This window comes from Macrosteles quadrilineatus, unplaced genomic scaffold (assembly GCF_028750875.1).
Source record: "Macrosteles quadrilineatus isolate MER2022 unplaced genomic scaffold, UCM_ALF_1.0 Scaffold_74__1_contigs__length_567022, whole genome shotgun sequence".
In the NCBI taxonomy this organism is placed as follows: domain Eukaryota; kingdom Metazoa; phylum Arthropoda; class Insecta; order Hemiptera; family Cicadellidae; genus Macrosteles; species Macrosteles quadrilineatus.
In genome coordinates this window covers 117399-136541 of record NW_026542667.1, presented here as the reverse complement: position 1 = coordinate 136541, position 19143 = coordinate 117399, and the positions used below count along the sequence as shown (strand labels likewise).

The following is a 19143-nucleotide window of genomic DNA, read 5'->3' as shown; positions in this document are numbered from 1 at the left end:
CGAATACCAGCAGCCATTGCCCAGGCATTTCCTGATGATTGGGCAATATCCAAAAGCGAGTCTGGATGGATGACCTGCGCCACATTTTTCGAATACATAAGTAATGTATTTTACTGCTATATGTAGTTATGTATTTTTTTAGTTGGTGTGCGTGCACTGGAACCACCTTCCCTATAGTTCTGTTTATAGATAGCCACACTTCTCATCTAAGCCTCCACCTTTCAAACTTTTGTTCAGAAAAGCAAATTGAAGTTGTGGCCCTGTACCCATATTCGACCCATCTTCTTCATCTGATGGACGTATCAGTTTTCCGACCTTTGAAAAGTGGATGGAAAAAGGAGTGGACAAATAAAGGAACGATGGGAGAAGGATGAAGATGGAGGCATTTTCCCCTGTCCTCAAAAAAGTAATGGACAAGTGTCTCACGGCAAAAACAATCCAAAGTGGTTTTTTAGGCAACTGGCCTTATGGATTTAAATCCCGACAACGTCCACTATGGGATCTTGGTAGATAAAAATCGACATCATCATCAGTACAGCATAAGCTACCTCGAGAACAAACTGAAGGACCTTACAAACTACCTTCAATACTCTGAGATGAAGATTGGGATTGGAAAAAAATACAGCGATTCAACCAAGGGACACGAACCCTGGAGGGAGGGGAGGGGGGGGGTCTTCCTTCTGAGAGACGAGTCTCTGTACGACTTCTGGAAGGCAGTGAATGAGGACGTGGCTGCCTTCAAAGCAGACATTGCCAAACGGCAGAAGGGCAAAATCCAATCCTCCAATGAGGAAAACCTCCAAACTCCAGCCAATGAGGAATCTGAAGGATCTTTAAACATTGATGATCCAGATCCTACTGATGATGTAATAATATTGTTTATATAATTAGTTGATAGGTTGTTTTTGTTTTAGTGCAAGACGATCCAAAACATGGATAATATCTTGTTGAATAAAGGTTGCTTATGAAAAGTCATGTCCAGAATGAATCAAAGGAACATAACAGCCATAAATAACATTTTAAGTGACCTTAAACATACAGATTTCATCTTACTAATATTAAAATTAATCTACCGGGTGTCCATAAATGAATATCGGGGTTTTAACGCTTTATAATATTAATTACATTAAACTTACAGTTATAAATGATATGTCACATGAAAGAGCAACTCAAACAGTTTTATTCGTTAGCACCAGTGCGCATGCGCGTGAAATGTTTACACCGCGATCCGCTAGAAAGCGGTAGTAGCAAAGATGGCGACTAGTGAACAGAAAGCGTTTTGTGTTTTGCAGTTTGCAAAGACTGAATCTGTAGTTACTGTGCAACGTGCGTTCCGCATTAAGTTCGGGTGTGATCCTCCAAGTGACAATAACATCCGTAGATGGTTTCATCAGTTTGAAGATACAGGCTGCCTTTGTAAAGGGAAGAGCACGGGACGACCAAGAGTTAGCGAAGAGGATGTTGAGCGAGTGAGAGAGTCGTTCACTCGTAGCCCAAAGAAATCAGTTCGGAAGGCTAGTCGTGAATTAGAAATTGCTAAGTCGACTGTTTGGAAAGTTTTAAGGAAACGATTGCAACTACGTCCTTATCGTTTACAGTTGTTACAGGCTCTAAAGCCTGCAGACCATGGTTTACGTGCCAACTTCGCTAACGTAATGCTGTTAAATGACGATGAAGATTTTCTAGATCATGTTGTTTTCAGTGATGAATCGACCTTTCACCTCAGTGGACATGTTAACACTCATAATGTGCGGATATGGGGCTCAAAAAATCCTCATGAGGTCGTACAAGTGCAACGAGACTCCCCTAAAATCAATGTTTTTTGTGCCGTATCCCGGCGGAAAGTTTACGGACCTTTCTTTTTTGGTGAAGCTACTGTTACTGGTACTTCTTACCTTGATACACTAGAGCAATGGCTCTTCCCTCAATTGGAACAATATGAACCAGAGAATTTCATTTTCCAGCAAGATGGCGCGCCACCTCACTGGCATAACGAAGTACGCGGTTGGTTGAACGTAACTTTACCCGACCGCTGGATTGGCCGCAAGGGACCCAATGACAGAGCTTGCTATGCGTGGCCTCCACGTTCACCCGACCTAACGCCATGCGATTTCTACCTTTGGGGTTTCATCAAGGATCGTGTGTATGTGCCTCCATTACCAGCTGACCTCCATGAATTACGAAACAGGATTGAAGCAGCTGTTGCAACAATTACTGAAGACACACTGCTCAACGTTTGGGAAGAACTCAGCTATAGACTTGATGTGTGCCGTGTGACAAATGGTGCTCACATAGAACACTTGTAAGCTTGTATATAAAACTGTTTGAGTTGCTCTTTCATGTGACATATCATTTATAACTGTAAGTTTAATGTAATTAATATTATAAAGAGTTAAAACCCCGATATTCATTTATGGACACCCGGTATACGAGAGCACGCCCCGTGGTCGAAAAATCGACCAAAAGTATGTATTGTACAAATTTCTCTATTTTCATCCCACACTGTAAATAAAACATGTGATTGGAATGTCTTCCATTTGTTTTGATTTTCTGTTTATATTGTGTTGTTATTTTGTCATCACCATAGCAACCCATAAGACCCATGTTAATTTTTTAAAATTTCAAATTCATTTTTTGTGCTTATTTTTGAGCCTATTTTAATTTATAAAGGGATTCTGCACACCTACAGGAAAATAGCTTTCTGACGGTATGCGTAGATTTTCCCTACGATACACATGAGCTGAGAAAAAAGGTTTTAAAGAAACATGCTTGCCTATTAATATATAGATAGATAGATAATTAATACGCCAACACAAAATTTTTCGATTGAACTAATCCGATTTTATCCATTGACGTGTCATTGGAAAGAGCATGTCGCATAGATTTGAAAACTGACCTTACATTTTTGAAAAAAGTCCCTTGAGCTCTGCCCCAGTGGCTTTTAAAGTTCCCATGTTATCCTTATGAAGAAAAAAATTTGTTTACATTTTGATCAGCCGTATAATTTAATTGCTGTTATTTATTTTTCAATGTTGAAATTAAATATTTACTATTTTAATTTAAATTCGTACATATTACAGTGTAAAAAATCGAGAAAGCCTGGACAATTTGATATATTTTACCAAAAAGAAAAATGAATTGACAGGGTACTGTATTTCTTGAGCAATCATTGAAAGAACCGATTTGGTAACCAAGGAAACATAGGAAAGTCATAGAACCGCCACCAAGTAGAAGAAATAGAGATTTTAAAAGACATTTACTATCGTTATCATCCTATATAAAGAAAAACACCTACAATATGAAGATTCCTACTGTCTAAAAGGAAGAAAAGTGATGTGTGGGACTTGTTAACAAAAGAAAATGAAGAAAGCTCTTTTGCTATCTAATATATACAAAAAGCGTTTATCAAGAGGTGGTAAGTCATATACCACATATAACTTGTCTAAACACATTAGAACTTTTCACGCACTCGAATTTTTGAGTCTTAAAACAACAAAGACAGGAAAATTACCAGCTGCTAGGTTATCATGATGAAGATATAGATCAACCTGGTAGGCCTAGTACTAGTCTAGGAACATCTAGGCCTACTTTACTCAACTTTTATGACTACTGCAGTCCCACATGAGTTGTGCCTCATCCACCCAATCCCCCAACAAAGAAAAGCCCTGCTACATATCCTAAATCAATTCCACTGCCTGTTAAAAGGCAAAAAACAATCCAATAACTTTATGATAGAAATAATTTACTAGAAATGACCCAAGGGCTGTTAAGATTGGCAATTTAATAGCTCAAATGATGTGCCTTGACCTACAACCAGTATCTATTGTAGAGGATAAGGGGTTTTTAGGATTGCTAAGTCACTTTGAACCTCGGTACAATGTAACCATTTTTGCAAAAAATTTTGATTTACATGTACGCCTGCTGATTTACATGACCTGCTACATAAAATAAAAGATTATCTCATCTATGTCAAACCTGTAGCCATAACCACAGACATGTGGACCTCTGTGGCGAATTGTGATTTTATGGCTGTAACAGGTCATTTCGTCTGCCCGAAATCAAAAGCAATGGTCCACAAGGGCCTCGAGTGTGTGCCATTTCCTTAAATAAGCCACACAGGAGAGAACATCTCAAACTTCCTAAAAGAAGTTTTTGAAGATTGGGGAATAGAAAACAAAGTGGTGGGTACAGCAAGAGGCAATGGGGCAGATATTACTGCTGCTGTTAACAACAGCAAATATGAGGGATACTCATACAAGGGGCCCACACAGTACAACTTGTCGTAAAGGATGGTTTTTTAAACCATTCAAACGTTGTGAAGAAGGCAAAAAAGGTCGTGGGGAGTTTAAAAATAATCTGCGAAAAACACAAAGGTGCTGAAGAACCTGCAGAAGACTCTCAACCTTCCACAACACCGATTAGTACAAGAGGAGCCAACAAGGTGGAACACTACATATTACACATTGAAACGCCTTGTCGAGCAAAAAGATGCTGTGGTGTTGATATATCTATAATCTAATTGATAGTTATTCCTAGTATAGTACTGATGAGTTTCGTTTCTAGTTGTAAAATTTTTCAAAGACTCCTTAACATCTATTAGACAACAGTAAATATATAGATTAGGCAAAGTCATTATTTGTAATTCTTTGAATATTGGTTTACAAGACTGTCTTTGTGGTTTATTCTTGATTGCTCTCAGTGCCTTTTTTTGCCATCCAAGAGCAGTCTGTGCACTGCAAGAGTTGCCCCATAAGGTTATACCATATCGTAGATGGGAATGAAAAAAAGCATAGTATGCAGTAATCAGCATATCTGCAGTAACACAGTGTCTTAGTTTTCTGAGAAGACAAACCACTCTGGCCAGTTTCTTACACAATTGCTCTAAGTGACTATCCCAACTTAATCTGCTGTCTAAATATATGCCTAGCAACTTCACAGATTTAATATCCTTATAAATAGAGTAGTTAAGATTAAAAATTATATTTTCAGTTTTCTGGTTATTTACAATTAAACTAGTATTGATCTATTACTTAAGCTGTACAATTAATTATGTTATTGTTTTAACTAAGCCTACTCCTAGAAGTTTTATTAGGTAAGGTTAGTTTGTATAGAAATTAAAACTCAAGAATTGGATAGGGGCCTATTAATGATTTTTTAAAGTACGTGGCTAGTATTTTACAATTATTTTATAGTTGTAACGTTGTAATTATGTATTAAATGTGTATGACATTCTAAATTCTACATATAGATAACATGCTCTTGGTAAGCATGTATTGATTTCACAATTTTAAATGCATTCATAAAACATAATTGAATTTGGAATCGGAATCACTTAATGTTCCAAAAATGTTGACAAAATTCCCAATTAGTTGCTGTAAATGCACACTGACAAAACCAATCCTGAATAGTTGCAACAATTTTAGTAATTTGCACTGTGTGAACACCTGGGTAGATATTCTTTATAACTTGATAACTGACAAAACCAATCCTGAATAGTTGCAACAATTTTAGTAATTTGCACTATATGAACACCTGGGTAGATATTCTTTATAGCTTGATAACTGACAAAACCAATCCTGAATAGTTGCAACAATTTTAGTAATTTGCACTGTGTGAACACCTGGGTAGATATTCTTTATAACTTGATAACTGACAAAACCAATTCTGAATAGTTACAACAATTTTTGTAATTCGCACTATGTGAACACCTGGGTGGATATTCTTTATAACTTTATCCAGTCTGTACAAATCTCAAAATAAAAATTAATGTAAAACTTACTGTTATTGAGATGAAAGTAAGGATGAACGTGGCCAAGGGTGGCACAGTTGGCAGAATTGTGTGGTGGAACTCCTGGACCAAACCTCCAGTCATACTTGCTCTCTGGTTGGCAACCTTTATCCCCAAACATTTTGCTAAAATGAAAAATAAATTTTAAGTTCACTAAATATTAAACATGTAAAAAAAAAACTCACACCCCACAGTTCATAAAGTATAAATGTTAGGGTAGAACGGAATAAGAAACATTTGTATTTATAAATTTATGTAGCCTATGTGTTGAAAAATGTGAAAAAATCACACAGGTACCTTGAACCATCCTATATAATATATCATACAAATTTCAAGGTATTCATATATTTTTTAGATACAAAAATCAATATTTAAAGTGGATCCCCTCAAAAACTTTACCTACTGAAAGTCGGGTTTTCTCAAAAATTGTTATTTTTACTAATTTTACTACTGTGTTTACTCATAATCTCTTCAGTAAACATTTTATATTTTAATAGAGCCTCTTAATAAAATGCTTTGTTTTGGTTTTATCTCAATTATATACAGCCTCTATATGTATTATCCTGAATAATGCCCTGTTTCTTATTGCAGTAGACTCTCGCTCATCCGGATCGGCCTTGTTCGAACTCCCGCTAGTCCGGATCGGCAATTGTTTTTTGTCGGCACAGTACTGTTGGAAGTCCGATTATCCCAGCTAAACGGGACCGGGACTACCTCGGATGATAAAAACACGGTTGTAAAAATTATTACCGGTGGAACTGCATTTGCACGGATATCAATACTGTGGACCTTGAACAAAATTGAAAAAAAAAACGGCTATATACAGTACTGTACTTGCTCGACTCTCCATAGTCCGGATTTTTCGTCATCCGGACCGGACGTCCGCCACATTAGTCATTGAATAGTCATTTATTCAGTCTTTAAACAATACATTATTGTAATTGACATCGTCATTATTATTGTAAAAAGATATAAGATGCAATACTTATAATTAATAAAATTTGACATGAAAATTCCAAAATATAGGCTGCCCTTAGTTTAACATTTAACAGGTTTAAAATATATTTTTTTTAAATAGGCAAACTTAACAAACTTAAATTATGAATAATAGTGAATAATAGTGGGTCTTTCTTAAAAAGGCTAATGGTTATCACAGGTGTAACAATGAACATAGAGGGACAAAATTTCTAACATTAGGGTATCACAGATGGAATATGGTAAAAAACATATCAAAATAGTGAACATGAAATATATGAAAATTAATTACAGTAATAAAAATCCTAGCCTAACTTAAAAACAAAATTTCTAACATTATCACAGATGGAATATGGTAAAAAACATATAAAAATAGTGAACATGAAATATATGAAAATTAGTACGGATGAGCGAGAGTCTACTGTAGGCCTACCCCAAATAAACAAATTGGTGGGGTAATAGGAAACATAACTGGTATATATGTAAATACCCCCGCCGCAGCAAACCTGCAGACTAAGCGAATTTCAACTTGTCTGATTACATATTTACTAAAATACTTCCATAAATAAGTCATATTTATTCCCAATTTAAATAACATTAGATATAACGAGTGCTTAGGTTTGCTGCTACGGGGAAGGTAAACAGTGTTTTTTGACCAAACAACAATAGTATAGGATGAAATAAATAAGTTTGCCAAATTTGATCAACATATATCCATAAACAAGTAGGCCTAAACTACAACAGTTTTCATTTTCTCCATAAGAATAACATGGGAATTTTATATTTGCATTTTTTTTAATTTTCTCCGTGACCGTTAGGCATACAACAATGCTTCAATATACTAAATTATTTCTTTTTTTAAGCTCTAGAAAATGGTTGGGAAAGAAATTCAAAAATTTTATGTTTTTAGGGTCAAAAATGGGAAAAACCCATTTTTACCCCATAAAACCCCTCATACACCCCTGTTCCCATGGTCCGATTATGCTGGATCGCGAACTCGTTCGAATAAATGTAGGTTTACATGTTTGTACCAAATTTCATCAAAATTGGATCAATTTTGCTTGAGTTATCGCGCTAACGGACACACACATATATATATATATATATATATGAATTTGAACGGATGGTGTTTTTGGCCTCTAGGGACCTCCTTTAATTGATTTTTCACAGTAAATCTTCTAAATTATTTTGTGCTGAAGACCAACCAGTATGCCAGCGACTGTATCAATGGGCATATACACAACTTAACTGTAAATTCACGCGCCAGAGATTGGAAAAATGTAACCCACCCGGAAATGAAGACCTTCATTGCCACAATTATGAACATGGGTCTGGTAAGAAAGCCGACTATTTAAAACTATTGGTCGACAAAATCTCTTCAAACACCTTGGTTTGGCAAAATGTTTAGTAGGAACAGGTTTGAGTGTCTGTTGCAATTATTCCACATAGTCGACAATAGCACTTTGGCTACACCAGGAGATCCAAATTTTGATCCCTGTGCTAAATGGAACATGCTGACAGGATTTTCAGGACCTATTAGACCTCTCATCGTGAGATTTCAATTGATGAAAGCCTGGTTGGCACTAAGAGTCATTCCCAAATAATGCAATACCTGCCCAACAATCACCTACATCGTTGGGGCATCAAAATGTGGATGTTGTGTGACTCTGTCTCCAGGTATTTTTGTCTTTTTAGCTATAAAGAAATCAAGAACAAGAGAAAATCAACAGGACAGGAAAGGGATCCACTCATCAAGCCTTTAGTTCATTTAGTCAACGCTTCGTTCATTTCAGGATTTTTCTAGAGCAACTCAAAATTTCAAAAGTGGTACCAGTCTTATGGTTTTAGACAGGACAAATCTGACAATACCGCTCTAATCAGTTTCATTGAGTCAGTAATTAAATCCATGGATAAGAAAAACATAGTACCTGGAATTTTTTTGGATTTATCTTAAGCCTTTGACAGCATATCCCGTGGCATAATATTTGAAAAATTAAGTAGTATAGGCGTCAACAACTCATATTTAAATTGGTTTGAAAGTAACCTTCAAAATAGGAGTCAATATGTAGAAATATCAAAAAGAGAAGGAAATCAAGTTATAAAATATCAATCAATTTTGCAACCGATCAAACACGGGGTACCACAAGGGTCAATACTTGGACTTTTATTATGTATTATCTACATCAATAATACGCCAAACTATCTAAGTAAACTTAAAGACATAAAAATCAACTTATACTATATGCAGATGACTCTAATCTTATTATGTCTGCAAAGACTGGCTTGGAAATGGAAATAAATTCATTCATGGAATTAGGCAAACTTCGGGACTTTTTTTCTTCCAATAATCTAATATTACACTGGCAGAAGACTAATTACATTCATTTCACTACAAAACAAAACCAAAACAAGAATGATTTTAAATTTAATAGAAAGGGTAGACACAACAAAATTTTTGGGAGTTTATATTAATAACCATTTTAGTTGGGACCTGCTTACAGACCATCTTTTAGCATAAATAAACTCAGGAGTTTATGTATTTAGATTGTACTATCTTTGTAATTCAAAAGTTATAAAAAATTTCTTTCATGCCCACTTGCAATACCATATATCTTATGGAGTTTGTGTGTATGGAGGTACAACCAAACAAAACCTTTGTGAAATTTTAATTAGTCAATACCCCTGCCTCAGCAAACCTGCAGACTAAGCAAATTTCCATTTGCCTGACCGAATTTCCACTAAAGTATCTCCTTAAAAATATCACATTTATTCCCTATTTAAATAACAATATTTTAACGAGTACTTAGGTTTGCTGCAACAGGGAGGGTAAAAAGGTATTTTTTTTTGTAAAATGTAATAGTTTTGTATGAAATGAATGCATTTTCCTAATTTGATCAAAATATGTTCATAAACAAGCAAACTACAACAGTTTACTTATTCTCCATAAGAATATCATGGGAATTTTAAATTTACAGATTTTTGGAATTTTCTCCGTAACCATTAGGCGCATAACAACGCTTCAATATACTACATTATTTGTTTTTTTAAGCTCTACAAAATAGTTTGGAAAGAAATTGCTACATTTCAAGTTTTTAGGGTCAAAAATGGGAAAAACCAATTTTTACCCCATAAAACCCCTCATAAACCCCTGGTCCCATAGTCCCTACTTGTTTATACAGGGAAAACCTCTCAAGTGACCTGTCCTATTGTACCACCAGACTCTAACAAATCTACAACTATTGTGATCAAACTGATGGAACCGTTGTTAGACAAAGGTCACGTAGTATGGATGGACAATTGGTACAATTCGCCAGAGTTATCAGCATTCCTAAAAAACAGGAAAACGGATACATGTGGGCCACTAAAACTGTCTAGGAAAAATGTCCCACAACAAATAAAGGATGTAAAACTTGAGAAGGGGGAAATTTCGGGGGAGTGGCAACGTCATGGTTCTAAAATGGAAAGACAAGCACTACACAATCATGAAATTAAAGCTAGGACCAACAAATCAGGTGTTCAACAAATGAAACCTATTCTTGTCTATGAATACAACAAACAGATGGGAGGAGTGGATCTCAGGGACCAAATGCTTAACAGTTTTCTGTTGGAGCGAAAACGTGGACTCAAATGGTATGTAAAACTTTTCAAGCGCCTTCTCAACATCCTATATCATCCTATATCATCCTATAACATCCTATAGGTTTTGAGCTCTTATATCATATGGAAAACTCAAAACCCAGATGGTAAACACGTGGATTTTAGGCTTCAGCTAATAAAGGATCTGATCCACAAGTATGGGGCAGAGGTACAAAGGCCGGTGCATGGAAGGCCAGGCACGGAACCTAGGCCTGCCAGGCTTACCGAAAGACACTTCATCGAGAACATTCCAGCAACAGGAAAGAAACAATATCCCCAGAAAAGGTGTGTTGTGTGTTGGAAGCATGGTGTGAGAAAAGATAGTGTGTACTGGTGTCCTGACTGCCAAGCTGGACTTTGCCTCATCAACTGTTTCAAGGATTATCACACCAAACTTGTCTTCTGACAGGTAGGCTTGTCAAATAAATACTGTTAATTTGGAAAATACTTTAGTATGTGTTATTTGTAGAGCAATTATAAACCAGTTAGGTAAAAAATTCTATTAATATGACATATATAGAATAATTAAACTTTTAGCATATGTTGCAAAAATAGTTTGCGACTACCAAAAACCTATCGCGCCCTATTTATGCAAGCTTTCGCTATATAGGGTATTAGGGTAAAAAATAAGTACTCTACAATAAACATACAGTTATGTATACCACCATAATGCTTTTTTTCTCATAAAACTTGTTAGAACGTTTTATTCGGGAGCCACCGAAGTACCTTAAAAATCTCATTATATTACAAGTATTACAAATATTTTTTTTAAATTAAAAATATGTTATCCTGTGTGTTTATTGTAGTGCATGTATTTCTTAACAATTTAGTGAAAAAAATATGTTGTTAGGATACATACAACCAGAGTAATGGATCTTTTTTCAAAGTATTGCACAATTAGGGCCTGCATTGCAAAATAAGTACCGCACGAGGGGCCGGTCATGCCATATTAAGTCCCGCGTTGAAGGGTTAAGGAACTGTGACACTATTTATTGTATTGCTGTACATGAAACAAATAGCCTAAAGAAGTTTTGAATTTGAATAACTGGGAAACAGGAGAAAATTTAAAAACCTAAGAGTCTAACAATTCTGCACCTCTCTGTGACATTTTCAGGAGCCGATTCCTGCCATCCCTAGCAACCCACGGCTCCAGAGAAAATGCCATGTGTGTTTTTGTTGAAATAATGAATAAACCTTTTACAAATTCTAAGGCTTTATTTGAGTAAAAACCAACAAAACAGAACAACACAAATAAACAAGTTAAATTTGCATAGTAACCAGGACAGCTGATCAAAGTTGTAATATCAAGGATATTAGAAATCATCACATTCTCCCCTGGTTAAAATTGTGTGCATAATCTTGTAGGTATTTTGGAAGTCTTTTCTCCCTGAATGGTCTTTGAGAAGTTAATGGTAAATTAGGTACACTTTCACTTGTTTCAATAACATCGGTTGGATTTTCATTTATTTGTACATCATTTTGTGCCTCATCTTGTTCTTCTTGAGAATTTGATGTCTGGGCCATTGCATAGTAACCAGGACAGCTGATCAAAGTTGTAATATCAAGGATATTAGAAATCATCACAGTTTTTATACAAAGAAACTTTGAAAACGACTGACACTTAAATACATGTGCAGAATGGACAAGACGAATTGGAAAATTCATCGTATGTGGACTCCACTCATATTCAATTGTGGAGAAAAGTGATTTTTGGGGATTGTTCAAATGAACAAGTACATGATGCAAAGTTCCTTCTAGGTCAACTTCTTCTAGGAATATTATTCCTAAAATGTTTGACACCCTTAAGAATAATATAATGAATGACCTCTAATCCCTTAACCTGTTGAATCCCATCGACGCGTCCGTGCACTAGCCCCGTTACCAGCCCAGCGACGCGCCGCCGTGTCCGTGGTGCAGTTTAGATTTGCCGCGCTTTCTACATCGATGTAAGAAGAAGTATATTGTGTTTGATACCGTTCTGTTCAGGGAAATCTTGCCTTTCGAGTGGTATATTTCGTTTTGCGCTAACTGTAACGGCATCCCTGCAGCGATCGATAAACAGCAGCTGTGTTTGTAGTACTCGTATTGTATGTTTGTTTATTTACAATGGCGAGTGGTTCGGGTACATCGCGATCACTTCGTGACAAAGAAATTAGTGAATATTTAGACAATGAAAATCTTAGTGATGTCTCGGGAGTGGGTTTTGACATTGGTGAAGATGACTTGAGGATGAGTGACGATGACGTTTTAGTGTTACAAGACGTTTTTGATGAAACACAAGCAGATTCGCCACAAGATATTTTTGACAATACACGAGCAGATTCACCACCACTGCTGAAACCACCATTACCGATCTTACAGACAATATACAAACCCCAATTAATTGTTGTAATTCCTGGGCCTAGTGGTGATGCTTCAAATACAGGTAGGCCTATTGTTGTTGATACAAGTAATGACCCAAGACCTAGGCCTACGAAAAGGAGGAGGGTTCAAAAACCAAAAGCAGCAACCTTTCCTTGGATTCATGACATGGATTTTACCCCTCAAATATTTGATTTTGACAACTCCAATAGTGGAATAAATCCTAATGTGGATTTGACCGAAACTTCAAGTAATTTGAAGTTTTTCTTCAAAATGTTCCCACTCGATCTTGGTTTCCCACATTGTAGAACAAACGAATCTGTATTTCAATGAAGTGGTTTCTCACCTAGAAAACGTTTCTCTAAATGAACTAAATACATGGAAACCAGTCAATGAACATGAAATGCTATGTTTTTTGGCATTGTGTGTTCTAATGTCCCATGTCAGGAAAAATGAAATTAGAGACTATTGGTCCACTGATAAATTAATTGAAACCAAAATCTTCAGGGATATTATGAGCAGGAATAGATTTCAAGCCATACTTTGAATGCTGCATTTCAACAATTCGGTTGTCCCTAACCCTAGACTTCTTGGCAGATTACATAAGATAAACCCCATTCTGTACTCCCTGAACAAACAAATGACCGATAAAATCACACCGTTTGAAAAACTTGCCATTGAAGAGGCTTTGTTTTTATACTTAAAGGTAAACTATCTTTCAGACAGAATATACCCAAAAAAAAGGACAATCAGGTTTGGCATCAAACTATTCGTCCTATAGGACTGTGACACGAGCTTAGTGCTTCACATTTAGCCATATGTTGGAGCAGAGACAAATCTAGGTTTCTCCGGATTAGAGGGCATAGGTATCACGGGACAAGTGGTCCTAACCCTTTTAGAACCCTTCTTTGGCTTAAGCCACAAAGTTTAAATAGACAATTGGTATGTAAGTTCGTATCTAGCAATGGAGCTTTTTAAGCACAATGTAAACATGTTATGAACCGTGCTGCCAGACAGGCAGGGCTTGGCCAAAAAGCTACCGCGGATACCACAAGTAGATGATGTCGATGTTCACCATACGGACAAAATGATGTATGAGAGATGGCAGGATAAGAGGGAGGTCAGGATGTTGACGACCATGCACCAGTCTGAAATTGCGGAAAGTGGCAAAACTAACTGGGAAACCGGACAGAAAATTAAAAATCCGAAGAGCATTTTAGACTATAATGCTAATATGGGAGCAGTTGACATAGGTGATATAGAGTTATCGTTCAATGTGACAGGCAGGAAATCCATCAAATGGTATAAGAAGCTATTTTTCCATCTTCTCGACGTAGCCATTAGGAATTCCCATATTCTAAAGAAAATGAAGACTGGAAGGAATTCCCACCTGTCAGATTTCAGAAAAGAATTGATAAGGGGCATATTGGAAATCTACTGCCCTGCGGGAACCCACCCCTTGGCGGTCGACCTTCTCCCGGTGAAACACCTAGCTGCGCCTGACTCAGCGACATTTTCTAGAGCCAATTCCTGCCATCCCTAGCAACCCACGGCCCCGGAGGAAATGTCATGTGTGTCGTTACACAAAGAGGAGGCATTCAAAGAGGACAGACACATATTACATGTGCGTTCCATGCGCCGATGTCCCACTCTGCATCAGCCCCTGCATGAAAGACAATCATACTCTTCGACAATTCTGAATTGTAAATAGGCTACCCTACATTTTTTTGACTAGGATCTGTTTTAAATTTCATAATCTTTGTCAATTTTGACATGTAAATATATTTGATATTTTTATTTTTGACTAGCCTATTTGTAGTAGGCCTATCTGGTTTTAGACTCTCATAATCTTTGTCAGTTTTGTCTTGTAAATATATTTTCATTTTTCATTTTGACAACTTGTAGGATATATTTTGAATTTAATAATTTTTGTGAGTTTTGACTTGTAAATAGATTTGATTTTATAAAAACGTTTTTATTAGCTCGCTTTCTTGTCCGGTACAAATTTTGCAATCAACTATACTAACTTCCCGATGAGCTAGAGACTTGACACATGAAACATAGCTCACAAATCGATGACAATGCAATATTATATCATTTAATTTTCATATTTCCCTTGGGCTACACCCCATGGGCTTGTTATTAAATTAGCTCGCTTTCCTACAAATTTTAATATAAATTTTAAACAAAGTTCCCGATGAGCTAGAGACTTGAAATTTGTAACATAGCTCACAAATGGATGACAATGCAATATTATATAATTTAATTTTCATATTTCCCTTGGGCTACGCCCCATTGGCTTTGAAATTTGCCATGTTTACATTTTGAAAGAATGTTAAAATATATCAATTAATTTAAGTCAGCTGTAAATACTTAACACGTTGACTGCGCGCACCGATTTTAGTCGGCGTCGCCAGCGCTCCCAGGTGGCGCATGCTGACAACAGTCGGCGTCAGACCACCTGAAATACATTGAGTCAGTGTGAGCTTAGCCGTGGTCGGAGTAGGGTGCTATTGCGTTAGCCACCTGTGTACGTACCGACCTTAGCCCAGTTAGTGCCGTTCCCGGATTCCGTGACTTTTTTATTAGTATCGTTAGTATTACGTCATAGTGAGTTACTGTGAACCCTTAGGTGATTTGTGTTGTACAATAATGGCTAGTGCGTCTCATGAAGATCAGCTTTTGAGTGAGGAGGACATAGCAACAAGTGGCGATGAGAGTTCCGCGGAAAGTGAGGTTGACCTTGACGTCGAGGATGACATCACGGCTGCCAACCAGCCCACGTGGCTCCCCCAAACTGCAGGTTTGCAACATATCCCTTTCACTGGTAACGAAGGTTTTCGCGTGCCTATACCTAATGCAAATCAACCATCTGAATTCTTTTCAATGTTGCGGGACGATGTGTTTTTAGAAATGATTGTTCGCGAAACGAACAAGTATGCCCTTGAATTTTTTTGCGGCAATACTACTATGCCACAGTCACGTATTCACAGATGGAAAGATCTAACTGTGCCTGAATTGAAGGTGTTCATTGGCTTATTGTTTCACACTGGCCATATTAAGCTAAGCCGTCTGGAAGATTATTGGCGAACTGACGACATGTATAACATATCTTTCTTCTGCAAGTACATGAGTAGGGATAGATTTATGCTAATCTTTCGATGCCTACATTTCAGCACCAATAGAGACGATCAGTCAGACAACCGTCTAGCTAAAGTTCAAGATGTTATTGACTATTTCAATAATCAAATGGCAAAGTTGTACTACCCCTGTTGAGAACTAACAATTGATGAGGCAATGGTACTATGGCGGGGACGACTTGTATTCCGGCAGTACATAAAAAATAAACGTCACAAGTACGGTATCAAGTTTTACTGCCTCAATGAACCTCATGGCCTGACTGTCAAAATGAAGATCTATGCAGGCAAGGGCGACAGTACTAGTGGGCCAGGACACGCATCAAAAGTTGTCATGCAACTGATGACCCCCTTTTTACAGAAGGGCCATTCCCTTTACATGGATAATTTTTACAATGGGTTCCCGTTAGCTGCCAAATTGTTGTCCATGCAAACGTACGTGACTGGTACGTTGCGCAAAAACCGGAAGTACTTACCTCAGGAGGTAACCTCGGTTAGACTGAAGAAAGGAGAAACTGTAGCGAGATACGCAGAAGGTGTTCTCATAGCCAAGTGGAAGGACAAGAGAAACGTTCTTTACATGAGCACAGAATTTGAGAACACTATGAGAACAGCAGGAACAAGCGTGGTGAACTACGGGAGAAGCCGGTACCAGTTATACAGTGTAACGGACACATGAAGGAAGTTGACAGATGATGTCGTACTATCCCTGCGAAAGAAAGACAATACGCTGGTACAAGAAGGTGTACGTGCATGTATTGCAAGTGATGATGGTGAATGCCTGGTCAATGTATAACCTTGCGTACATTGACAACAAAATGAAGCTGTATGATTACAGGCACATGGTCATCAAATACCTTCTACCGGCCAGTATCGAATCGCCAGCTAGTATCAGCACCAAGAAGAGACCGAACCACATACTATCGAAGGTACCGCTTGACGTTGCTGGAAAACGCAAAAAGAAACAATGCAGGGTGTGTTCTAAGGAGGGCAAGAGATTGGATGTAGTGTATTTCTGCCCAGCTTGTCCTGATGAACCAGGCTTATGCCCTATTCGGTGCTTTGACAAGTACCACGACTCCATGTAAAGTCAAAACAGAGACTCTGTAATTATTTGTAAATATTTAGTAATAGTGAAAAAAAATAAAAAAAAACATTGTGAAAACTAAAAAAAAAATGAAAAAGTGAAAAAGTGAAAAAATAGTGATGTTTATAGATAAACTGACAAACTATGCGAAGAAATCAGGATTATTGTGCAATTTCTCCGGAGCCGACAAAAAGCTGCGGAAGTGATGACGTCTTAGGACGACCGAAAACTGTGAAAAAGTGAAAAAAATAGTGATGTTGATACATAAACTGACAAACTATGCCAAGAAATCCGGATTATTGTGCAATTTCTCCGGAGCGTCGCACCCTGGTGGCGCACGCCGACAAAAAGCGGCGGTATTGATGACGTCACGGGACGATCGGAAACTTCGTTTTTTTATGACGGCGACCCCGAACCAGACTCACAACACCATTTGGTAAGTGATTTTGACATAAAATATTTTTAGCCACCGGTGATGGTATATACTTATTTTTTGAGCATTCAACGTGTTAAATTTGACAGTTCGAAGAGCAGAGGGTGAAACTTTAAAGGGCCCCAGGGCCTCACTCTCTAATTATTTCCCTAAATAGAAAGATTCCTGCACAACATCACGTTACGCTCTTTCCAACGAGACCAAAAACGTGTTAATCGGTTCAGTAGTTTCGGAGGAGTAATTGTCACAAAAAACCTGCTTGCGTATTAAATAAGTATATAGATAAAGAGATTCTGCAACACTATGTGATGAAGCATAGTCTCAAAGGTGGGAGGCCATCGCTTGGCCAGACTTCAACTGAACGCCAAGCATTTTTGGAACCCATTCCACCCACTGAAAAAATCCAAAGGCCAAGAGGAGACCCAAGAAGAGTCAAGACACCTACACTACATGTGTGTGCCCCCGTGCATTCATCCGTGCATGAAGGAGTTTCACATCCTTCTACACTACTAAAATGTAAGTGTTTTGTATTTATTTACCTGTAATAATACTTACGAACAAAGTTATGCTTGTTTTTATTAAATGGACCTAGCCTAAAAATAATTCCACCAAACTTCGTAACTGTCAATTTCAAGATTTACCGTATATTATTCACAAAGTACCTATTCATATTATTCATAATAATTATTGATATGAAAAAATTATCTGTTTTAACTGTTTAGACACTTTCAGCATGAAAAATAAAGTTTAAAAAAACTACCATATTCCAAATATTACATAAAATATATTTTTCTATTAAATATCTAATAATGCAAAAATCTTAAACTCAGCCCAGGCATGTATATGGCAATATAATTACTAAAAGTTAAACGAAGAGGTTGAAAGGGTTCTAAATTACAGGTGTGGTCCAATGCTAGCTAACCATAAAATGAAACTAAATAGGCCTAATCAATTTTTATTGCTTAAAACACCTTGGTAAAAAAACGTGAATTTGGTAAAACCATACCTACAACAGTAAGCAATTTGTCAGCCATATTGTAGAGAGCCCACAAGTTCGGTGCCCAATAGGCATGGCTGAGACCTCTTTTGAATGGGAACAAACGAGACAAAACCTGCAACATACACAAACTTTTACTAAGCCTTAGCAAAAATAAAAACATAGAACTCCAGAGCCTGGATTTTTTTTGGGAAGCAGGCTTACCTTAAAATGGTAAAAGTGACAGTCAAATATTTCAATATTTGTATATGGTTATTAGATGTTTTGTTACTTGTGTCACTGTGACGTCTTTTCCAACCAGACAAAGTCTGTGATCACAGCAAAACTAGTTTGGTTACAAAATTGAATTATCTATACTATTATAAAGAAGAGGTGGTGTCTGTGTGTGTGTGTTTGTATGAGCTAATCTCAAAAACTACTGAACCTATTGGGCTCAAATTGCACACACATGAAGCTACAGTTCCGAGGATACATATAGAACTATTCCCGCTTCAATATTGTCCTAGGGCTATGCCCCGTGGGCTTTCAAAAATCGGAGGTGAGAGATTTCAAAGTAAATTTTGATTGATGGTATCCATGACAACAAAGAACAAACCTACAAAGTTTAAAAATGTAAACAAGCAGTACTAACTGTCAAATTAATTTTGATTTCACAATTCCATACAGCTGGTTCAAACATTCATTTAAATACTGCATGAATATTAGAACAGAGAGGGTAAGGATCATATT

The 19143-nt window shown here is 37.1% G+C and overlaps 1 protein-coding gene across 1 annotated transcript in view; it reads right to left on the bottom strand.

Annotated features, from left to right (window-relative positions):
* LOC128981987 (probable dolichyl pyrophosphate Glc1Man9GlcNAc2 alpha-1,3-glucosyltransferase) overlaps positions 1 to 19143 on the bottom strand; it is a 78110-nt gene that overhangs the window by 12628 nt on the left and 46339 nt on the right. The window contains exons 5-6 of the mRNA XM_054401017.1: positions 18424 to 18529; positions 5780 to 5913 (exon numbers count right to left, since the gene is read on the bottom strand). Of these exons, the coding sequence (XP_054256992.1) occupies positions 5780 to 5913; positions 18424 to 18529 (240 nt within the window). The remainder of the gene's footprint in view (positions 1 to 5779; positions 5914 to 18423; positions 18530 to 19143) is intronic.